Source organism: Arachis hypogaea, chromosome 13 (assembly GCF_003086295.3).
Source record: "Arachis hypogaea cultivar Tifrunner chromosome 13, arahy.Tifrunner.gnm2.J5K5, whole genome shotgun sequence".
NCBI lineage: Eukaryota > Viridiplantae > Streptophyta > Magnoliopsida > Fabales > Fabaceae > Arachis > Arachis hypogaea.
Window position 1 is genome coordinate 21,152,844 of NC_092048.1, and position 25,988 is coordinate 21,178,831.

The 25,988-nt window shown below is 31.0% G+C and overlaps 1 protein-coding gene across 2 annotated transcripts; it reads right to left on the reverse strand.

The window, feature by feature from the left end:
• Nucleotides 1-4,090: 4,090 nt before the first annotated feature.
• On the reverse strand, nucleotides 4,091-11,594 carry LOC112737623 (secretory carrier-associated membrane protein 1). 2 transcript variants are annotated; one of them, XM_025787594.3, is made up of 14 exons: nucleotides 11,063-11,594; nucleotides 9,843-9,899; nucleotides 8,449-8,556; nucleotides 8,288-8,350; nucleotides 7,839-7,872; nucleotides 7,632-7,754; nucleotides 5,809-5,871; nucleotides 5,625-5,718; nucleotides 5,356-5,401; nucleotides 5,195-5,262; nucleotides 4,695-4,743; nucleotides 4,497-4,562; nucleotides 4,329-4,416; nucleotides 4,091-4,248 (listed from the first exon to the last, which is right to left on the reverse strand). In XM_025787594.3, exons 1-13 carry the CDS (start codon nucleotides 11,114-11,116, stop codon nucleotides 4,330-4,332), a joined length of 912 nt encoding a protein of 303 aa, XP_025643379.1. In that variant the 5' UTR covers nucleotides 11,117-11,594; the 3' UTR covers nucleotides 4,091-4,248; nucleotide 4,329. The 2 variants fall into 2 exon arrangements, with proteins under 2 accessions (XP_025643379.1, XP_025643378.1); XM_025787593.3 differs by having other exon boundaries at nucleotides 4,091-4,416.
• Between the last annotated feature and the right edge of the window lie 14,394 nt (nucleotides 11,595-25,988).

Sequence of the window (25,988 nt, forward strand, 5' to 3'; positions counted from 1 at the left end):
GTCTGTGTGAATGCAGGGTCTGATACCAGCCATGGAGCAGGTTATGCCCGGAGTGCATCATCGATTTTGTGCAATGCACATTTGGGCCAACTTCACTAAAAGATGGAAGGATAAACAGTTGAAAGGAGCAGTGTGGGAATGTTGTAGAGCCACCACTGTTACTGAATTTGAGGCTACAATGATGAGGTTAAAGGGAATCAACAATGCTGCCTGAGAATACTTAGATCGACTTGACCCAAAAACTTGGACAAAGGCACATTTCAGTGAGTGGCCTAAGGTGAACAATGTCACTAACAACAACTGTGAGACTTTCAATGGTAAGATTCTCGAATACAGAGGCAAGCCAATCATAACAATGTTAGAGGAAGTCAGAGTTCATATCATGAGGGTTATGGCGAGGAACAAAAGGTCTCTAAGTGGCTATGTTGGTTCTGTTGCACCAAGACAACTTAGCAGGCTTGAGAGAGAGAAAGAAGAAAGTAATAAATGGACTCCCACATGGGCAGGGGATGACAGTGGAGAGGTACGGCCAAATTCCAACCCACATAAGCTTAAAAGGAGATATGGAACAATCATTTGCAAATACTGTGGAGAGGTATGAATATCATGTTTTATGAGTTTGTTCTAGAGATCACTGATACTGTTGTATTTACATTTTCTCATGTTTATATGTTGTAGAGTGGCCACAATAGTAGGGGTTGTAAAAAAAAGCATGCTGATATGAATGATGAGGTTGCAGCTATGGAAGCAGAGGAAGCTGCTGCTGCTACTGATAACCCTGCACAGCCACCACCACCCCAACAACAGAACCCTAATGATGCTGCTACTGCTCCAAGACCCAAGTCTAAACCTATGGTCTCCACTGAAACCATGAATGCTGCAAGCCCAGCAATGAGGCAGAGGTTTGAACAATTTATGCCAACTCCAACTCTGAGGCACCAACCAAATCCGGGCCCAAGACCATCAAAACTAGTCCCAAGAGGAGTTCCTGGAAGAAGCAATGGCCCAGCTGCAGCAACTGATCAAGTTGGCCCAAGTGAAGGTGGGACCATGCAAGGGGCTGCAACAGAGACATAGAACCTTTATTGAAAACTAATGTGCATGTTTTGTTTTTTGTGGGGAAGGCTGTTTTGTTTATCAGCATAAACCTTGGGACCTTTTTTTGTAATCTAGTAGTATGTGGTATGTTATGTTATATACATTGTGACTTTGCTTGTTAATCAGGTATTTCTGGCTTGTATGAAAACTCAATGATTATGGTAACTACTCTGCCTATTTTGTGATTACAATGAAGCAAAGACTTCTGATTTTACAAGATGTTGTTGGATATTGTATGAGTTAGCTTGGTTATGAATTGCTTATTTTCAACCAAATTCTCACAGGTTTACATTTTTCTCTTATGTCAATGGTTGATGTTACACCACTTACAAAATGTGATTCACAAAAAAAGGAGACCTTTTTTTTTTCTTCCATTTATTCAATGCAACTTTGAAAGTTTGAAAGTTATTACACAGGATCCTCACTTCTGAGAATATATCATCACAATCAACAATGCCCAAAAACCCAATCCTAAACAAATACCCATAACCATATTCTTAATACAAGTTATTTCACCCCTAATCATATCAACTGTCTTCTGTAACAGTTGCACATCTTCTTCCAACTTGCTGGAACACTCTGTAAATTCATTCATCTTCTTGTATGATTGTGTCAATGGCCTTTCTTCATATACAACCTCTACCCACACGTTTCTTGTTTTTCCTTCTACTTCGTCCAGCCAAACAAAATACTCACAACGATGTTCAGCACTCTGAAGATTAGACACAACAATCCAAGGAGGGGTGAAGAATGAAACAAACGGATAACGCCAGTAACAAGAAGAAAGGCAATTTCGAAACCTACCTCCCACAGAGGACATCGCAGAAATAATCTGTCTGGATTCCACTGTGTTTCAGACTTGAGTACCACAGCTTCAAATCCGTGCAAACACTTGCCGTTGTTGTACTCAAACTTTTTCTTCTTCTTCTTGTTCCTCAACAACGAAGACCCGCCACCAACAGCGCTGCCACAATTTAGGGATAAAGAGCTTGATTTTTCCTTGAGTGAGGCCATGTTCTTAGTTATTGGTTAAGGTGTTAGGGTTTCAACACAGAGCTTCTTTCTTCTGAAGATAAAAGAGAACGAAGGTGTTAGGGTTTCAGGGTTAATTTTGCCTAATTAAACATTAAAATAAAATATTTTATCTGAGTTGGCACTAAATGGCCAACTCACTAACTCTTAACGTGTCAGCAGGGATAAAATAGAGCCACCTGTCCACTCTCACTAACCACGCCACACGCTGATCGCCGGAATGGTGATTCTGTCCACCGGAGCATAGTTGTCAGAACCGAACCGGTAATCGAACCGATCAAGTCACTGGGTCACTGGGTTATTGGTTCAACCGGTGGGTCACTGGTTGAACCGGTTGACTCGATACTATGCAAATAAAAAATAAAAATAGTCAAAAACCTAAAATTAAATTTTGAAAAATATATATATTTTTACTAACATTTTAAGAACAATTAAGTCGAATTCTATAAATAACTAATACAAAAATAGACATATAATTAGTTCATACTACTATATAGTATCTTAATTAGACACAATAAGAATAACAATCTATGAATTATATTCGAAGAATAATTTCAAGGTTTAAATATTTTTGTATAATTAAATAATTATATAAATTAATTTTTTTTCAGAATAAATAATTTTTATTTTATTTTTATATTCATTATTATTTTTTATTTTAAAATTAATTAATTTGTACTTCAATTAAAAAATAATTAATTTAAAAAATATTGAGTTAAGTATTTCCATGTATATGTATATATGTATTAGTTATAAAGAATTGAAATATATATTATAAAAAGCATTAGCAATACTAATGAAATGGGATAGTGTAGTGGTTGCCAACTTGGTTTGTAATTCAGGAGATCCAAGTTTGACTTCTATTCCCTGCAATGCATTTTTCCAAATTTCAAACCCGCATGCTGACGTCAGCGTGACGTCATCGGTACGCAGGTTGACCGGTTCAGTTCTGGTCCGTGTCGGTTTTGACCGGTTTGAGCAGTTCGTACCGGTTTTGACCGGTTCATTTCCTTAAGCGGTCAATATACCGGACCAGTACAAGGTTCGGTTCACCGGTTTTTACAACTATGCACCGGAGTGTATAATTATTGTGCACGCATAACTCATTAAACGATTCAAGTGTATTACTGTCCAACGTATGAACTTTCAGGTGTACTTTTGTCCCTTCTTCCTCCAATTTAATCCATAATATTGTGCTTTAATTTAGAGTTAGATTCAGATCTGAATCTTTAAAACAGACTTAATAAAATATTCAAGTTGAATTGAAATATAATCAAATTTGACCTCATTCAACCCGTATGCACCCTGTGTTCATAATTGTAATCTCCTGAAATTATTCCATACTCGAGTTCAAAAATATTACTTTACTACCACAACTATTTTTTTTAATTTATCTTTTGTGTTGATAATGTACAAAAATTTTATACACACATTTAATTGCATATTATTATAACAAAATTATTTTCAAACTCACTACTTAAAAAATTATCTAAACGAATTTGATTTAGTGATCATTATAATACTCTTCACGTGTGCATTCAAGACACTAATATTGTCATAACTTGCCAACCACTTAAACCAAATTATTTGATAGTGCTATGAAGTATGAACCAAAACTTAAGTAATTCAAAATCATCGGCTAAAGCTATGGAAAAGGAAAGAGCGAACTAATTGACTAATATGATTCTTTTCTTGTTTGTAAGATCATTCCAAAAGGTACTTATATACTATTGTAAAAAAAGCTCTATATAACCTTCCAACCCTATCATACATTAACACACCATCTACAATGTAAACTACCATAGCGACCTACTATTTATGAACTTACCCATAACAAAGGCCTAACCACATATAGAATTTATTGATTAATTATGCGCTATATTATTAACCGGCTGTTCTGGTTCGTTCTTTTTGCCGAGTGCCTTGATCCGATTGTCAAGAGAGCAAAACATGAACTCAGTTGAATCAATGAACCATTTGTTGATACAATTATAAACAAATATTCTTTGAAACAAAGTCAGTTGTCAAGAGGGAGCCATCAAATGTTTGTATCATTGTATGTATGAACAACTAAAACTTCTATCTTAATATGTGTTTGATTCAATCCAAGGCCAAAACCTACGGAAAAAACACATGAAAATATTAATACTGAGTAACCGAGGAAATCAAATTCTGGGTATAACATTTGCAAGTGCCACCTCATAGTGCTGCCATCATGGTCCCTCTAGCAGCATCACGCTTCATCTCTGCAGCCTTGCCGCTTCCACGGAAGTACATGTATACTTGCTGCAAGTAAATAAACATAGTAAGAAAAAGCTTATGAATCAAGATAGAATACCAAAGTACTGCTTTAAGATTATAAAAACCTGAATAACCCAGACGCTGAGCAGCGACTCCAGACAGAAAAATCCAAACCCAATAAAGTAGAATATCTGCAATTTAGAACAAATATTAACCTTATTTCAATATGAAATCACGACTTTGAACTGATAATATCCATTTAATGTAGCATCCAAGAAATTAATGATATTGTCGAACCCAATAAATACACAATTAGTACATACCCCAACCAGTGCATTGTCGCCCAAAACATCTATTGCAGGCAAAATCCCTCTGTCATGCACAACATAATAACATAAAATACAACCGTTAGTTTCAGTAGAAGTGGAATAGCGCACTATCAAAATTTGTTATTTTGGGGGGTACAGAAGAAAACCGAGATAATCTATTGACTTGTCATATAAATGATCTACAAGAAATCATGAAGACATACCATCAACAGTAATGTTAAAAAAAAAAAGAAAAAGTAAAGGAAAAAAAAAAAGAGGAACATAGGATTGTTATTATATCAAGTAGACACAATCGTGCAGAGAACAAATTCTAGCAACTTATGCCCCTTCAGTTAAATAGTTTAAGGACAACCCCATAAAAGAAATCAATAAGCTGAATAATGAAGCCATTCCAACCATTTTCCTTGCAACCAAAACTCAAATAAAAAGAACAGGCAGAGAAGAATATCATGTGCAAAACTATGTACAAATCAATGCAAGATTAGAATACCCACGTGAGAGATTTTCCTTTGAAGATAATTGGTGGAGCTACTGCTGCAAAAATGCAAAAGCCGATGTGAATCTGCATAGAGAAAATGGATAATTCAGATGAACTTAAAATTTTTGTAAAACGAGTGACTACACAGACTGCAGTGAGAAAGTGTTAAAAACTTGCCAGGTAACACAAGAAAAACCAGCCAAATTTCAGAGCACTGTCAGTCCTGAAACAAGAGAAACACATAATTATAAAACGGAAATGATACCACAATGGGGAATAAAATTATAAAATAAATGGAGAATTTTATACAAGTGGATAATCCTGATACTAAAGCATTTACATGTCAATGCTTTTCTGATACAATTCGATACAAGGTGAAGCAACACAATAGTCCAACTGCCTCTTTACAAAACTACAAAATTGCATGAAATCAAAGGGAACACCACCTCATTGCACGATAAAGAGGGCGATACCACAGTACATAGGATCCTGGAACCCCAGATATGAAGTAGATGATAGCGAGAAACCAGATCGTTGGACCTACAAGAAAAGACAAATCCTTGCGTGTAAATTAAGCCTGAACTTACACGAGTGAGGGATCAATATCAAGTTGTAATAAGTAGAACATACCCTCTCCTTTGATCCAAGCAGTAGTTACTGCCACAATATTCCATGTAAGACACAAAACCAAACCTGCAATGTGGTACAAAGTTGAAAAATTCAGGAATTCACAGAATCACAGGCATATACACTCTACAGTGATTACATGAAGATAAATTAAATATATATTAAAAAGATAACCATGCAAAAAACATCTAGAAACATGGGCGAGGGACACATTTCAGATCTCACAGAACTACTATAACTAATTAGCAATGCCTATTTTACATGCAAGTAGATTGTTATAGTCCATAGAACATGATGTGATAGAAATGAAAACAATTTCACCGGAACAAAAACAGTTTGAGTTGCTTTCACTTAATTAAACAACAACCAATTCTTATCGTAGAAGTTTGGGTTAGCTACATAGATCAAACAAAGCCATAATGGCCACTTACAAACTATGTCTACAAATCTATGCAGTCTTAATGGTACATATAATTTTTCTTCAACTCCTTTGGTCCTTCCGTTTCTAACTACTGGGTAACTCTTCAATGGGAATTCTATAGGTCTTCCTTACTCATGACCAAACCACTTAAGGAGAGATCTTACTGAATTCTTATGGGAATGGCCATGATAAGCACCCAGGGAAAGTGGATATGAAGGGGGAGAACCATTGTCCTAAATATTTAATACAACGCCAAGCATCTAATATGGGACTTTGGGCATCCCATGCTAACCAAGTTCTCTATCGACACACTGCCCCAAGAAAGCCAACAACCTGGCAGCTGCATTGTGCAGTACTTTGGTCAGTGGTATTTCACTCGAACTCTTCCCGGTCAAAACCCTCCTCAAGTAGCTGTCTTTGTGCTGTCGCCAGCAGATCTGATAACATTAATAAGCATCTGAGGAAGTGAGGAACCACACCCTTAAAAGCTAACTATAAAGGATCCTCTGCTCCTGAATATACAGCAAGCATCTCATACTATCAATGTGGGATTTTGGGCATCCCATACTATTCAAGATCTCTCTTTTAGGGCATTACTGCTACTTTGTTCCTAATGCATTCGTTCTTGATCTTATTTGGTTTGGCTTGTTTGCTTATCTAACATAACATTGTCATCAATGCGAAACTGAGTGTATTCTCTTGTTAGCCACAATTGCTATAATTGTGTAATAAACTTCTCCATTCAGTTTGAGTGGTACTTTTCCATTACAAACAACCCAAAGCACTCCTCCATTTCATCTACCCAGCTAGAATCCTATGGTTTACACCTCACTCTTTCTTTGTTGTTTTGTACGATGGCCATAACACGCTTAACCTGTGTGACTTGTGATATGGTATGGTCTCCAATTTACCCCTCTAAGATAGAACCTGCACCTCCTATAGAACCAACATTTTTTTCCCTTGTCTTAAACTTAATACATGGAGCTTAATTTAGAGACTAAGTTCAGCATTTGCTTCAGTATCAAGGAAACAAAGTAATATTTCAACATAGCTTAAAAAAGAAGAAGAAAGTATTATATTCCAAAGCATAGGTATTTCATTCAACTGGCATAAAACAAATATAAATATGCAATAGTCGCTTTAGGGACATCCAATAAGAAGGAAATACAGGTAAAAAAATGTGTGGAAAAACTAAATTAGAGACCCACATTGGACATGTAAGGCAAAAAAACCACGAGTATTTTTCTATTTCAATTATGATATCAGTGTAAGTTGTAGTTGTGTTGAGCATATATGAAGATGCCTTGCAAATTATACTAAAAGCTTTTATATCAGTCACCAAGCAAAAAAGAAAGTAGTTGTGACTTTAAAAAATTCTAGAAAACACCTTAAGAGTTCAACATACCTAACCACGTTGAAAATGCAAGATACTGGGTCCTTTGAAGATGTATTGGTATTTCATTTGCAATGTCATGATGAATGATGGGGAAAAATGGTGGCCAATTTTTTTCCTCTATAACTATCCCAGCTGCAAACAGAAAGATGTGAGAAATGCTAAACTACAAATATTGATTTTAATGGTTTTCAAACAGAGGAATCCAAAATGAAATACCGCGTGATATAGCGTCTTCCCTTCGTTTTATTTCCTATAAAATATAATGAGACTGTCAATTTCCAACAAAACATATGGTATCATAACATAGCAGCTAAATGAAAAGCAAGGACAAAGTGAACGTGTGACGTTAAAAATCAGAAAATACTGAGATTTAGTGTAACCTGAACTGAATTCTAAACAGAATGTTTACCGACTATACAATAAGTATCAATATCAATACATTGAAAAGGAGGAAAACAACTAGCCATGTTTATAGAATTAACAACAGCCAATCCTGTAAACAATTAGGTTCATGAATAACAGAGAATCGTTAGATTCTTAAAATTTAGCAAAATCAATAGTCCTATATGACATTGAATGTGACAAATATAAGGCTCTAACTCATAAAATGTAAGCCATTCATATTTGTTCCTAAAGCTACCAAACATGATATGAAAATTAATCACCTGCTCCCTTCTTTTCAAATCAGCCTCTCGAGCTTTAAGTTCCTTCTCTTTCGCTTTAATGTCCTATAGTTGAAGAGGGCATAATCAAATATTCAGTGAACAACAGAATTGGGATATATAGTTCAGACATTTATTTCAGCATTTTTCATAATCTAGTCAACCTTTGAGTTTGAGCTATCAAGAGGAATTTCAACAGTTGCCCCACGATCATATGGCTCAGGAGGAAGTGGTGAGAGCACTGAGGTTGCTGCAGGAACACTTCCAGGGTTCTGAAGATAACGTGTGTTAATAACCTCTTACGCAGTACAGATGTTATAAATAAACTAGTTATTAGTATGCACATTCATGCCAATTAATCTACTTTTTTTTATTTACTAAATGTGTGTAATAACAGCAAATGTGAAATTAGTTAAGATAGTATCTTACATTCTAATTAAGAGGTGTGGGGTTCAAGTTTCAGAAATAGCAAAAGGTTTTTCGTTTTTTTTAATGGATTTATGTACCAAACTTCTCTCAATTCTCATGATATATAGTAGATACAGTAGAAGTAGATAAATAAATAAATAATAGTCTTAGAAAATGACTCCCGATGACAAAGAAGAAGACATTTAAATCAAATATCTTTCAGCTAACTGCTCCTTCATATTTGGTCTAAGATCATATTTTCAATTCCAAAGTCATTCCTTGAGTAGAACCTCTTCTCCTCTTGATAAACTTATATGTTAGTTCAGAGCTCACTTGGTTAAATCCTTTGTTGGTCAACATTAATATCGATACCATTAATAACAATGCGGTGTTGTGGTTCCAAACACCACATAGGGCTATCTCTACCAAACTCCATGATAGCAAACTTCTAGGATTCTCAGATATAAGACATCATAACAAAAAATAGGAGACAGCACAATACTTGGCTCTTACTGACCCTTAGCATATTTCTTAGGCCTGCCATCATGTCATTAAGTTCTGTTTGCGAACTTATGCTATTCAACTAAGAAGTCTGGAAGCATATAGAACAGCAATTCAAAAGAAGCAACCTCCACTCCTTATATTATTCATTGATCAAATGTACATTTTACAGCCTCCAAACTCCCAACCAAGAATATCTTAAGAAAGCTTTCCAAGGAACCATGGTAAACTTTGCTGCTAAGGCACCTAGACAAATTATACTCTATGAACATATTCTGCCCAATCTTCACCTTGACAACCCCATGCTCAAATATACTAAAACAACATTTAGCTTTACAAAGGACCTGAGACAACTGTCTTCCAACATTCCCACCACTCATATCATCTTGGATGAGGCTAACATCTTGCTACATCAGCCTATGGCTACAAAAAATTGAGGAACCATCCAAAGGAAGTACACATGTACATTATGTGTCCATCAAAGAGTAAAACATGTTCTCATTCACTATTTCACATGAATAGGTGAATAACCCATGACCATTCACCATGAACTTGCATTTGAGCAGTTGTGGATTATGACACATGAATCAACCTATGCTATATTGGTATATTAATTCAATGACCTCAGTAGAGGAAAGGAAAAACTTACAGTAGTATAAAAGGCACCTCCACCATAACTTGACTGCCCTGTACCTTTTTTTCCAGCCTAATATAATTAATGAAAATGCATAAGTTTTTTGTCATTAAAACAACAATCAAATCAGAAAACAAGAGTACAAGAACTTAGTATGTGTGAGGTGGCATATCTACAGTTTCAAATCATCATTATATAATTAAATTATCAATTGCTACTTAACAATCTCCAATACACAACTACAAAACGATTAATTAGAAATAACAAATATCAATTCGGTTTTAAACAAAATGGCTGGTTGGGAAAAGATTGAAGGCATTAGGGATGGGGAGAGAAAGGCTCCCAATGCTTCTTCTGAAACAAGGCATTGACTCTTCCATTAGGTAGGTGCATTTGCAGATTTTCAAGTGCTTCGTTTTTAGGTATAGGCACAGCAGGTGAGCACAATTAGAAATAAGTTAACCTCATCCGAAATAGTGGCCTCAGTGATATTGTGGATACCACAAGAATTATCCAGTTCTTACTAACATATCCATTGACATTTGAAATTTATTAGACATGCTTTTTTTTTAATCCAGTATAACAGATAGTATCATGACATATGGAAGTTCAAAGGTAAAACGATTGACCCCAATTTTTTATGCAGGAAGCTTGCAATAAGAAGACAAATGATAGTTTCTTTCAAGTATGTACGACATTGCATATTAATGATGTCATTGAGAAACCTATGAAACATTATCACAATATATCATAGTTCTGTATCTCAAATCCTTAAATCAATTCAATAGCATTAATAGTGTTAGAGAAAAAGTGAAGTAACAAATACAACAAAACAAGTTTCTCAACAGTTATTTGGATATTAAGCTTTATTTTTTGAGGACAATTTTTTATACACAAAATTGAAGAACCTCGAATCTGCATTATATACCGAAATTCATTCAAGAGCTACATTTAATGGCATCTACAGATTCATACATATATCACTACAGGTAACCACATCCAAACAAGATTTAACACAGATTTTTCAGTTCATGAATGATCTCAAACACCACAAACGGATCTAGTCAAATCAAATCCACTAACCAAAAGACAGCATCATTTACGCATTCGCAAACCAGAAACATCCAAATATCAATTGAAACAGACACGGAATCAAGTTAAACAATGAAACTTCAGTTCCTAAATAAAAAAAATTAAAAAATAAAATAAAGTAAAGCAGTTAGGGGAAAACTCACCGCAAACGGATTAACTTCGTCTTCCTCGAAGGGATTGGGATCGTAACGGCTCATGATTCAAGGAGTGAATTGAACTGAACTGAGCGGCAGTGAAGAGATCTGAATCGGAATGTGCGAGAGAGAGAGAGAGAGAGAGAGAGAAGAAAATAAAGAAAAGGAAAAAGTGAAAGTGAATTTGATAAGTGAGAGGGTAAGAACTAAGAAGACAAAGAATGAAGAGAGTGAAGGGAATGTGGAATGCGGTTACTGGTGTTGTTTTTTAGTGTGCCGTAAAGAGAGAGAAAGAGAAAGTGAAAGAAGGGGGGTGCGCGTTGGAATCTACGGGTTCTTCTCGTTTGCGGATTTGTTTTGTTGTTTGGAGAGTAGGAAAAGTGAAGAGATACGGCGAGAAAATAGGTCGGGGGAGAGAATATGGGAACTCATGCAGCCTGTTTACGACTTACGAGTGCCTTTACAAAAGCATTTTAAGGTAAGAGATGAGGATGAGCAAGTACACACCGTTTCTTTTTTCCAAAAATATTAAGTAATTAACAAATACAAAAATAAAGAAAATCTATATTTAGGGAAGGTAAGGGATAAGAGTCGAGCTAACAATTCTATATTTAACCAGTAAAATATTGACTCAATAATAAGAGGTTAAATAAATGTTTTATTTTAGGAAAATAAATTTTATTTTATTTGTTGTGATAACATAATTTGAAGCGGATGCCCATTTTTCATCATAATATCAACAGAAATTACAATTAATTAAGTTTAAAAAAGTGACTCCTTATATGTATATAAATAAGAGAGGGTAGTTGAGACAGAATATACACAGCAGCAGTAATAATAAAATTATTTTCTCTCTTTCTTTATACTATTCTTCTCTTTCTCTCTTTTGCAAATAAATTGCTACATATATTAATAGATATCAAAAATATTTGGTAACCAAAGAAAATCAGTCAAAAACAGTTATAAGTTGTCTTATTTAGCATTCATTAATTGTTGCCTTGAAATAATTATATTGGTAAATATTAATAATAAAGTTATCTATTTACGCTTTTTTATTTTATATATATTTGATCTTCCTTATTTATTTTACAACACGTTATCAGCACGAGACTTTGATCAAATTTTAAGAAGACTCATGTAACAAATTTTTATTATGTCAAAACTCTCTCATCTTGAATTTAATGCTCTTGATATATCTGAAAATAACTATTTATCATGGATACTAGATGCTGAAATCCATCTTGATTCAATGAATTTTGGAGATACCATTAAAGCTGAAAATAATGCATTCCAGAAGGATAAAACTAAGGCCATGATCTTCCTTCGTCGTCATCTTGATGAATGATTGAAAAATAAATATCTCACACTAAAAGATCCTACAGATCTGTGAGAAAACTTTGAAGAAAGGTATAATCATCAAAAGATAGTGATACTTCCTCAGCCCGATATGAATGGACGCACTTGCGTCTACAAGATTTTAAATCCATAAATGAATATAATTTAGCAATATTTCGAATCACCTCACGAATGAAATTATGTGGGAAAAAGATAACTGCTAATGATATGTTAGAGAAAACTTTATCGACCTTAGAGAAAATTTTATCGACCTTCCATACCTCGAATGTGCTCCTGCAACAGCAGTATCGAGAAAAATGATTTAAAAAATATTATAAGCTAATTTCTTGCCTTCTTGTTGTTGAACGCAACAATGAGTTGCTCTTAAAAAATCATGAAGCGCGCCTAGCTAGCGCCGCCCCATTTTCTGAAGCAAATGCGACAAATAATAACCCTAGAAGAGGTAAATGGCAAAGTTTTGGCAACAAGAAAAATGATGGAAGGAAGGAAAATTATGTTCACAAGAAATGATCTCACCAGAAGTGGGATAAAGAAAAAAATACTAGGCAAAATAAATCAACAGATGATATATATTTCCGTTGTAGTGAAAAGAACCATTGGTCGCATACCTGTCGTACCCCAATGCACCTAGTCGATCTTTATCAAGTATCCTTGAAAAAGGACGACAAAGGAAAGGAGACGAATTTCGTTTCAAATGATGCTGCAAATTCCACCACTCATTATTATGTATCTGATTTTTTTGAGGATCTTGAAAGAAATATTGATCATTTGATCAATGATGGAATAGTTTAATATGTGGGATTGTTAAGTATTCATGTAAATAAATAATATAAAAAACTTATTGTTGAATTTTATTTTCTATACATCTGAATTTCAAGTGTGATGTATAATAAAGTATTTATGAATTTCAAAATTATTAAATGTGTTAAATTCTAAAATAATAATAATAATTTTTTTAGTATATGATACTATGTACAGTATTTTTTAGAAAAGTAATCAAGAAAATAATTTTATGCACATATACTTCTACTCATTTTATTATTTGTCTTTGAAGAAAATGACAAGAATATATAGTGAAGATTTGCCTTGCGGATAGTGTAAGTTCGCATATTATTCTCAAAAGTAATATATATTTTACTCATCTTATGCCAAAAAAAGAATATGTTAATACTATTATTGACTCAGACAATGTGAAAGAAGGCTCCGGAAGAGCTATAATTTTGTTTCCTGGAGGACAAAATTCATAATAAATAATACACTATTGTCTGTTAAGTCTCTAAGAAACTTATTGAGTTTCAAAGATAAGATATTCGCCGAAATAGATATCATATTAAAACAATAAATGAGAAAAATCATGAGTACTTATGTATCACAACTCATGATTTAAATAAAAAGGTTATATTAGAAAAGTTACCCTCATTTTTATTTAGGTTGTATTATACTAGAATTAGTACAATTGAATCACATGTCATTGTAAACCAAAAGTTTACTAACCCAAATGAATTCATAACTTGGCATGATCGATTGGGTCATCCAAAAACAACTATGATGCGGAGAATTATTGAAAACTCTTATGAACATTTACTAAAGAACCAGAAGATTCTTAAATCTAGTGAATTTTGTTATGCTGTATGTTCTCAAGGAAAGCTAATAATTTTAAGGCCATCACTAGTAGATTGGATTTGAGTCCCCTGAATTTCTAGAAAGAATTCAAGGCGATATATGTGGAGCTTAGATATTTTATGGTCCTGATAGACGCATCTTCAAGATGGTCACATGTGTGATTATTGTCTTCTGGCAACCTGGCGTTTGCGATATTACTTGCTCAAATTATTCGATTAAAAGCACAGTTTCCAGAAAATTCAATCAAAGAAATTCGTCTTGATAATGCTGGTGAATTTACTTCCTAAGCTTTTGATGCTTATTGTATGGCTAATAGAATAAGTGTTGAACATCCAGTAGCTCGTGTTCACACACAAAATGGGTTAACAGAATCACTTATTAAATGCCTCCAATTAATTGCTAGACACTTACTTATGAGAACAAATCTCCCAACCTCGACTTGGGGGTATGCTATTTTACATGTCGCAGCACTTATTCGTTTGAGGCCAACAAGTTACCATCAGTTCCCGCCTATGCAATTAGCTTTTGACCACCAACCAAATGTTTCTCATTTAAAAATATTCGGGTGTGCGATATATGTTCCCATTGCACCACCGTCTCGCATCAAAATGGGACCCCAAAGAAAATTAGGGATATATGTTGGATATGATTCTCCCTCTATAGTGAGGTATATTGAGATACAAACTGAATATGTATTTAAAACCTTATTTGTATATTGTCATTTTGATGAATCAAAATTTCCAACATTAGGGGGAGAGAATAAGCTTCCTGAAAAGGAAATTAATTAGAATGCATCATCCTTGATGCATTTAGATCCTCGATCAGGGTAATGTGAATTAGAAGTTTAAAAGATTATACATTTGCAAAGAATAGCAAATGATCAATTGCCTGATGCATTTTTTGATACAAAGAGGATAACCAAATCTTATATACCAGCAAAAAATGTCCCAATTCGAATTGATGTCCCAGTTAGACAAGTGACCACTGAAACAAATTCACGCCAAAAGCATGGTAGACCTGTCGGTTCCAAAGACAAATATTCTCGAAAAAAAGAAGTAAATACTATTCCTGTTGAAAAAGGCATAGTAGAGACACCTGCAATTGTCTAAAATTCTGATATATTTTAACGTCAGAAGACGTTCAGGTACCTTCAAATTCTGAAAATGATGAAATCTCGATAAATTATATCTTTACATGAGAGAAATGAGATCGAAATAAGACAATTATTGATAAAATATTTCCATATAATGTGGTATTAAATATCATGCATGAAAGTGAGGATCTTGAGCCAAGAACAGTTGAAGAATGTCGACAAAAAAATGATTGGCCAAAATGGGAAGAAGTTATGAAAGCTGAGTTAAACTCACTTGCAACACGTGAAGTCTTTGGACATGTAGTCCGTACACCAGAAGATGTAAAACCTGTTGGATACAGATGGGTATTTGTGAGAAAATGAAATGAGAAAAATGAAGTTGTACGCTACAAAGCTCAACTTGTGGCACAAGGTTTTTCACAAAGGTCCGGTATAGATTATGAAGAAACATATTCTCCTGTAATAGATGCAATAACATTGCGTTATTTGGTCAGTTTATCCACATATCATAAGCTACATATTCATTTAATGGATGTGGTAACAGCCTACTTATACGGATCATTAGATCGTGATATCTATATGAAAGTCCCTGAAGGACTAAAGATATCTAAACCACCTAATGAATATTTGCAGGGATTATACTCAGTCAAATTGCAAAGATCTTTATATGGTCTAAAGCAATCCGGACGAATGTGGTATAATCATCTTACTGAGTATCTGGCCAAAAACGGATTCAAGAATGATGATATCTGCCCATGTATTTTCATAAGAAATCTGCATCTGGATTCATTATAATTGCTGTGTACGTTAATGATTTAAATATCATTGGAACTCTTAAAAAGATTCCAACAATTATAACAGCTCTAAAAGAAGAGTTTGAGATAAAAGATCTTAGAAAGACTAAATTTTGTCTCGGCCTGCAGATCGCGCATACAAAAAATGGGGGTTTTATTAATCAAACAACATACACAGAAAATATCTTGAAGAGATTTTATATGGATAAATCACATCCATTAAGTACCCCAATGATCGTAAGGTCTTTGGATGTGGAGAAGGATCAATTTTGTCCTAAAAAAGAAAATAAAGATATCCTTGGTTCTGAAGTACCATATCTTAGTGTCATTGGAGCGCTAATGTATCTTGCTAATAACACACGACCTGACATATCATTTGCGGTGAATTTGCTAGTAAGGTATAATTCATTTCCAACCAGAAAACATTGGAATAGAATCAAACAAATTTTTTGATATATTCATGGAACGGTTAATATGAGATTGTTTTATCCCTATGGATCCAAGTCACAACTAGTTGGTTATGCAGATGCAGGATACATGAAGCAAGTCGTGAGTGTTTTTGGCTCAGGATGATTGAAGATAAGATAGCCCCAACTGTCCTGTTTGAAGATAATACAGCATGCATTACGCAACTTAAAGATGGATACATCAAAGGTGATAGAATAAAGCATATTTCTCCCAAATTCTTTTTCACTCATGACCTTCAAAATCAAGGAACAATTGATATCCAACAGATCCGCTCAAGTGATAATCTGGCAAATTTATTTACAAAGTCACTTCCAAAATCCTCTTTTCAAAGATTGGTAAATCAGATTGGGATACGCTGATTTCGAGATATTAAATGATGTTAACAAGAGGGGAAGACTGTACTCTTTTTTCCTTGATCATATTTTTTTCCATTGAATTTTTCTTGACAAGGTTTTTAATGAGGCAGTCCCATCACAAAGGATGTTGTACTCCTTTTTCTTCACTAAAATTTTTTTTCATTGGATTTTTCTTTAGTAAGATTTTAATGAGGTATAACCCTAAATGGTCATCCAAATTGTGATAAGATAGTCTGAGGTGGATGCCCATTTCTCAATGTTGTTCAGGATATCAAGAGAGATTACAATTAATTAAGTTTGAAAAAGGTGACCCCATATATGTATATAAATAAGGGAGCGTAGTAGCAATAATAAAATCACTTTGTCTCCTTCTTTATACTGTTTCTCTCTTTCTCTCTTTTGTAAATAAATTACTACATATATTAATAGATATATATAAATCATCCCTATTATATTGAAATACTTATATATTAGTAAATATTAATACTAAAGTTATCTATTTTATCTTCTTTATTTATTGGTTTAATTACTCTGTTGGTCCCTATAGTTTCACCAAATTTTTAATTAGGTCTCTATACTTTTTTTCCATTCAATTGGGTCCCTACACTGCTTTTAATTTTGTAATTACGTCCTTTTCATGTTAAAAATGTTAAAATTAACATAATATTTTTACCAGAATACATGCAGTCAAAGATTTAATTAAGTTTTTAATTATAAATACCTTCAATTTGTGAATAAATATTCAATTAACTCTAATATTTTTTACACTAGGAAGGACTTAATTACAAAATTATAGTAGTGTAAGGATCCAATTGAAAAAAAAAAAGTATAGGGACCTAATTAAAAATTTGGTGAAACTATAAGAACCAACAGAGTAATTAAACCTTATTTATTTTACAACATTATTCAATTTTTTAACATATTTTTACTGTATACTTTCTCTTTTAATTTTAACCATGTATAGTTTGATAAATACAAGACAATTTATATTTTTCGTTGTAAAAGGAAAAAATAAAAAGACAAAAGCATGTATTTAGATACCTTTTATTTTCTAAAAGATAAGTCACATGGTGTAAGATGCAAATCAAAAATACTATTTGTATATTAAAATAAATCACTATATTTATATATAAATATATTATAATTTAATTTATTTTAATAAATATTTTGTATTTTAATGTATATTTTACTCTAATGACTAATTTTAATAGTTAATTTTAATATATACATATTATAGTTGAACACGAATATAAATGATAATATTTTGGTGGAACGAAAAATAAGAATGTGTTTAGTTTGTATTTTTATTTTCTGTTTTTATTTTTAATATTTTTATTTTTAAAATTTTGTAAAAAAAAATAAAAAATAAAAAATAAAATTTTATTATTTTTATTATTTTTTATAAAATTTAAAAAAATAAAAAAATACTAAAAATAAAAACAGAAAAAAAGTACAAAGCAAAGATACTCTAGTTTTGTTGGAAGAGAATATGGATATCATTGTCATAAAAATAGAACTATTTCCTCCTCCTCTTTCGGTTCATGCATTCTTTGTCTCACATAGCAGCATTTGCTATTATGTCAATGATTCTGATAAAGGCTTAAGTAGAAGTATGGCACTTCGCATGAAAATTTAAAAATAAGGATTGCTCTTGTTCATATTTTGACTTAATACAAAAGTGAGATCTATAATAGATAAGTTCAATATATAAAAAATAAAAATTTTGGAGATTTTTTTTCTATACAATTTACGTAAAAAGTGGATTTTTTATCCACCTATTCGATCTAACTTTCGTAATAAGAAGATCTCAATTGTATTAACAAGTGTTCCTATAAATTCATTCACTATTTTTAAATATGGAATCACAACAATTTTTTAAATACAAAAAAAAATAACCACTCGTTATTATAGGCAGCACATTAAAGTTATAAAGTAATAGTCATATCTTTATTCCAAATGTATAAATATCTCATCACATACATATATTTCTCAATTTTAATTTATAAAAATTTATCTAAAATTTTTATTAATTTAAATATTAGAGTCTCTTATAAATATTACTCTTCATTCTCACTCAAAAACCTCATATAACTTTGTCTTATTGAATAAAATAATAAAACTCTCACTTAAAAAAAAAGATTTAAACCTCACATTTAGACCCAAACCATATTAATTTTAGATAATCCTTAAAACAATTCTACTAAATTCCAATAAAATACATTCAAAACCCTTAATCATCTTTTACCTTAGTCACAATTACTCTTTTTCCTAAAAATATGATTATTTTATTGTTTATACTGAACTAATTATATCACTTTGTTGGTTGCTAATAGACATAAATATAAAATTAATATAATTAATAAAAAATAAAATTACTAATATAAAATTATTGTCAACTATTACGTATTTTCAACTGAAATTTAATTTTGCTTATCATTACTAGTGTCTTGCTGTATACTCTGTAAGAATGCTTATCAAGCCATATTTTTATCGATTACTTTTTATATAACACATAACACAATAAACAAAAAAATTATTGTAATTCAGTAGTTAAAGAATGTGTAAGAACTTAAAGAGACCAAATTCGTTTTTACTCAAAAACTTTTCTGTAATTATTTTCATAAAATTATGAGAAAGATAATATAGTTATTTTAAATGGGTATGTCTAAAACGAGCACAATCATTATGTGCTTATTAGATGTGCGACATTTATATAGACCATTAGATTTGATTTGATGAAAATCAAAGGCTAATATAAAAGAAGAGCATTGATGGACTCTATAAATACAGAATATCCTAGTACATAAATAAATACTTTAAATGACGATACTTTAATACACAATACTTTAAATGGTAACAAAATCTTTTATTCTTAAATAATTAAATATAAAATATATAAATACAAAAATATGAGTATTCTTTATTCAATAAGATTAATTATTATGCAAAAAAATTTTATAATAATAAAAAATCATATTAAAATAAAAAATTTAAACTGTAACATAAAAATATAAAATAATAAAAATTTTATTTTATATTACTTGACAAATAATTAGATTATTATATTTAAAATTTATTAATTAACTAATTTTGTTAAAGATATTATTATATAAAATAATTTTTCATCTAAATATTTCGAAAATATAATTTATTTAAAATATTATATATAATACATGAAAATATTAACTTTTTTTATTTTTTTCAATTTTTTTAGGAAAACGGAATAAAAATAATATAATTCTAAATACATACCTATCACATTATATATTTACTTATATTAGTAAGACTTAAACTAATCAAACTTACATAATTAAAAATATATAATATATAAATATAAAAAATAAATATTTTTTATTTATTAAAATTAACAATTAAAGTTTCATATATATAATATTTAAAATTATATATTTATAATAAGATCATTTTTTATTTTTATTATTTTTAAATATTTTTTATTGTTTTAGTTAAATTTTTTATTCTCTAACTCGACCAAATTTATATATATAGGTGAATTCTTTCCAATTCCCTCTAAAACAACATGTAAATTAGCCTCTATGACGTGACACATTTTAATTTGATGTTTAATTTTAATTTGAGTTAATTTAACTCAATGAGAGTTAACATCTTAACTAAAGTAGGACCATTTTATAATTAAATATTTTTTAAAGATGGATAATTATACGATTTTTGTAAATATTAAAAAATAAATTTATATTCTTTTACCAAATCATTATTTCTTAAATTCGTTCGACCCTTTTATTGAAAAACACTTTCTCTGTTGACTGAAGTATATTTCCTCCCTTTCACTGTTCCTTCATCACTCAAAGCACGTTGAAAGCACACTGTAACTCGAAGTAGGACGGAGAGTAAAGATACAAGTATCCTTTGAATATCTAATGCAATGGATCTTGTGTACGATCCAATGATCCATAGCCATTCTAAAGAACGGCTTTGATCTAATTGATATAGTCCAATTTAAATTCTAATAGATGGATGGATCAAATGCATATCTAATTCAAGCATCACTTTAATATATGAATAATTATCACAACCCTAAATCATAGATTAATGCATCCTGATAATCAAGAATTTATATGTGACACGAAATTATGTGAACTAAAGAGCAAAAGACAACTACAAAATAGCAGCACAACCAAATACACTCTCTTCAACTAATCGCAGATCCACTACAAATTGAAATCAACACAGAAGAGAAATCAGAGAGAGAAACAACGAGATTGTAGAGAGCAAAGATTCAGTTTTTAGTATTTTATCAAATTATATATTTATTCTTTTAAATAATTTTTTAATTACAAAATAGCTTAATCATAGTTAACATAACAACCAATTAAAAAGTGACATGTCATAAAGAGTAATTTATATATTAAAATATAAAGAATAGAATAGAATTTACCATATAATATATATATATATATATATATATATATATATGAAAAATTAGTGTACAAATGTCATAATATTTCCAAAATACTTTTATTTTTTTTTGTATTTATATGTTTTATATTTTTAATTACGTAAGGTTGATTAGTTTAGGTCTTACTAATATAAGTAAATATGTAATATAATAGGCATATTTTTAGAATTATATTATTTATTCCTTTTTTAAAAAAAATTGAAAAAAATAAAAAGGTTAATATTTTCATGTATTATATATAATATTTTAAATGAATTATATTTTTAAAATATTTTGATGAAAAATTATATTATATAATAATATCTTTAATAAAATTAGTTAGTTAATAAATTTTAAATATAATAATCTAATTATTTGTCAAGTAATATAAAATAAAATTTTAATTATTTTATATTTTTATGTTATAGTTTAAAATTTTATTTTAATATAATTTTTTAATATCATAAAAAATTTTTATATAATAATTAATCTTATTAAATAAATGTTGAGTTAAGAAATTAACTAAATTAATTAGTGATGACAAACATTATTTTTGGGCAAATAAATAATTAGTGTTGATTAATTATAATTGCATATTACTAATTATTTATAAAACTACTGCAGGCCAAAATATGATTCACAGCCCAAATGGAATGGAAAATAAAACAAGGCTAATGGGTTAAATAAATAAATGAAGCCCATGAGGAAACAAGGTTGAAAAATCAGAATGGGCAAAAAGATTGGATACCCGATCCAAGCTCGAATTGATTTCAATTCCCTCCATCTTGCTCCAACCAAAGCAACGTTCCTCTCCTCTCTAATCAAGTCACATCAAGACTTCAGAAAAAGTAAGAAAGAAAAAGAGAGAAAAAGCTTCCTCCATAAGCTAGAAACCAAAGAAGCAAGAGAGAGAAAGTTCAAGCTTGGAGTACAGAAGCTATATCAGAAAATATAATCCAAATCAAGCTTAGGTTAAAGGTAATCCATCTCATCTTGCTTACATCAAATCCTCTTCCCTTCTTCCCAACTCTCTGCTCTATCCGAAAATGGCATTCAAGGGAAAGTTGATCTCTGTTCTTCACTGCTACAAATCCACGGTCACAAGAGATTCTTAGGGACGAAGTTGCATTTCTATGGTTCAGATTTGGTTGACCATTGAAAGAAAATTTCGGTTACTCCTACATGGCTTTCGGTCAAGTTGGAGAAGTCAGAAGCAAAGGTTCTACTTTGATGCTTGAGAAGAAAAAGTGAGCTGGTGGGTTGGTGAAGCTCAAGGCCCAAGGTGTTGACCTTGGAAGAAGAACCAAACAACATGCAAGGAGATAAAAGAAGCTTGCTGTTCATTCAGAAAGCAAGGAGAGAAAACCAGTGAATAGAGGTTTTGTTCTGAGAGAGCTCTTTGAAGAAGTTCAACTAACTGGACAGTGTAACCTAATCAAAGGTGTATTCCGCCAGTATGAAGAACTGAATCAGAGGCTTGCTAATCTGGTTTTTCGCATAGCATAGAGGCTGTAGATGAAGCCAATCTCCTTCATGTTTTACTGATTGTAATGTACTTTTCTAAGTTTATCTTTCTGTAATTTCTTGTGAGAAAAGGCATTGTGAGAAAGCTCAAGTAAAAGCCATGAGTAGAAAAAGGCTTAGTGAAACACTTGAGAGAAAAGCCTAAAGTCATTTTCAGATTTCTTTAGGTGTGTTTATGTCTTGTATCTTGTACCTGTGAAGTATCCCTTTCTTAGTTGGGTTAGCACTAAGAGTGAATAGTTAGGTATTAGCATAGCCAATGTCAAGTTAGGTTAGAACTTGAGTGTGAAATGATTGGGTCAATCCTGTGTTATTGGTGTATGTAATACTGTTAACTATAGTGAAATTCTTCCATAGTTGTGGAGGAGACTGGATGTAGGTTGCATAGCACAAGGCAACCGAACCAGGATACATGCTTGTGTTAGCTTTTCTCTTCTCTGCTGTGTTCTGTTTTCTGATATTCATGAGACAAAAATAAATTATCTCATAAATTTCCGCTGCTGAGTTCAAACAGAATCAGAATTGCAAATTTGTTTAAAAAGGGTAATAACAGCAACTAAAAAAGAAGGCATAGATTCAACCCCCTTCTCTAAGCCTACCACAACCTTCAATAAAGAATACTCATATTTTTATATTTATATGTTTTATATTTAATTATTTAAGAATAAAAGATTATGTTACTATTTAAAGTATTGTGTATTAAAGTATTATCATTTAAAGTATTTATTTATATACTGTATTTATTAGAGTCCATCAATGCTCTTCTTCTATATTAGCCTTTAATTTTCATCTAATCAAATCTAATGATCTATATAAATGTGGCGCATCCAATAAGCACATAATTGTTGTGCTTGTTTTAGACATACCCATTTTAAATACCCTAATCCTCACCATAATAAGTTTCAGAAATACTAGATGATCAAGCATTTGCATTAATTAAGTCCAATCAAATTACATGTTTATATATGCTTGTTTTTTCTAAGGTACGTTTTTCTTTTTCTTCTTTTTATTTGATTTCTTCTTCTACTTTTTTTTTCTTCTACTATTCCTTTTTATTATTATTATTATTATTATTATTATTATTATTATTATTATTATTATCACCTTTTCCATCTCTTTCTCTTCCTCTTATTTTTTTTATTTGATTTCTTTTCCTTCTTTTTATTTTTCCATCATCATCTTTCGCCTCCTCTTCCTTTTTTTTTTCTTCTTCTTCAACAAAATTATTGAGTATAAAAATTTTGGTGTATACTACAAAAATTTTGTAATAACCAACGTAAATTTTTTAAGAATTACAAATCCAAAATATTGACTCACGCAAATATCAAAACAACAATAGTAAAAATAATTTCTAAGTTGTATAATAGAATTATTGAGCACATAAATTTTTATATATCAGTTTAAGAATTTTATTATCTATAAACTTTTATATGTGTGAATCACTACTAAGCTTTATTAATTTTTGAATTGTTTAGAAGGAGGTTTGGATATTTTTTTTATCACTCTAGTTACTTAGTATAAAGGATTGAGATTTAGTTTTTGTTACTTCTATTTTTGTGTTATGTACAAAACTTTGTATGTTATATTAATAAATTTATTTGTTTTTTAACAAAAATTTGTGTGTTTTTTTCATCATTTATTTATTTTTTATTTTTTTTTCTTGTTTCATCTTCTTATACTTTTTCTTATTTTATCTGCTCAAAAAGAATAAAAACAAGAAAAATAAAATAAAATAATTAAACAAAGAAAAAAAAGAAATTAAAAAAACTATAATAACAAGAGAAGGAGGAGATAGAAATAAAAAAAGGCTCAACAACAGCAGGAATACAAGAAGAAAGACGAGTTATATAACGAAGAAAATCTTATATATGTACGCAAGAAATTAGGTGATATAACGTACTTATCACATGCTTCTATATTTTCTATAAAATGACTGGTTCAGATTCAAATTCCTTCAAGTTCTTTCCTACTAAAATTTGTATAAATTATAAACTATCAACATTTTCGCCCTTGAGAACAATCTAAAAGTCACCATAAACAAGTACTCAATGATTTATATTTTTCTGGGCCAGTTTAATTAATTGGTGTTTATGGCTATGGACCTATCAATTCTGATTTAGAAGAAACGTCACGTAGACATTCTTTATCTGAAGATTTGATTTCTGTCAAAACATTGTATAAACCATCAGCCACGTTTGTTATGATGGTGAAATCTATAATGTGTGAGTACCCACCAAACCTAAAAAGTGCCCACCAGCATTGTATTTATTGGAATAATAACTAATCATTTTAGAAAACATAATTTCCATTGTCATTGTAAGTGATTTATAAGAGTTTCAAATACTCAACTAAAATATTCTTCATTAACCACGAGAAATTTTTAAGGCTCGTTTAATAATTTTTAAAGAAAATTTTCAGAAATTTTTTTTTTTTCTGTTTCTTATCAGTTTTTTAAATAATAAGGATTCAATTTATGTGAATTGATAGTTAAACATATCAAGTCTGATCAGCAAAAACTACCTTTTTCTAACATCCACTTCTTAAATAATTGAATAATTGTGTGTGTATATAATTGAATTGAATAATTGTGTGCGTATATATAAACAACTAAAATTTTGCTTTTTACAAAAATAACCCTTGCTTTCTTCACAAATCTTGGAAACTAAAGGCAGTGAAAATAAGGTGATAATTTTTATACTTACTAATATTCATTATTAAGAGTAAAAAGTGTTAAATATAGATTAAGATTTTTTAAAATGAAAAAATTAATAAAATAATAAAAATAAGAAATTAATCACTCTTAAATTAAAATAATATAACACATATTTCATAAGAATTATAAATTCAACAATGTTTAACTCCTTATTTTATTACTTAATTAACTTTCTCATTGTAGAGGATCTAAACTCAAATAAAATAACAAACATTTTCCAAAAATCAAGCACTTGCTTTTCTTCAAATCAATTTTATACCCACTCCCCCCGGCGCCAACACCCCCCTCCCCCCTCTTTTTTTTTTTTTTTGTGTCTCTTGTTTTCCCAATGGAAATTGAATATTTCACAATGCAAAATAAATTTGTAACTAAGCACAACCAACAAAGTTGGATGCTGAAACTCAAATGCAGTTTAAACATGCTATAAGCCAAGACCCCAAAAAGAAAAAAGAAAAAAAAAAAAAAACCATGCCATAAGCAATTAAGCATTGTTCTCATATATGGTAATGACTGGCTAATTGGAGGGCGCCTCAAGCTGACACTTAGTATCAAAGTTGTCTTATAATAAAACCAAAAGGTAGAACAAACAGCAAC

Excerpts from the sequence above, each read along its gene's own strand:
- LOC112737623 (XM_025787594.3), bottom strand. The coding sequence starts at position 11,116 with ATGAGCCGTTACGATCCCAATCCCTTCGAGGAAGACGAAGTTAATCCG. Across the intron at positions 4,744-5,194 it reads TTCAAAGGAAAATCTCTCAC|AGGGATTTTGCCTGCAATAG; the intron begins GTGGGTATTCTA and ends TGTGCATGACAG. Across the intron at positions 4,563-4,694 it reads GCGACAATGCACTGGTTGGG|ATATTCTACTTTATTGGGTT; the intron begins GTATGTACTAAT and ends TCTAAATTGCAG.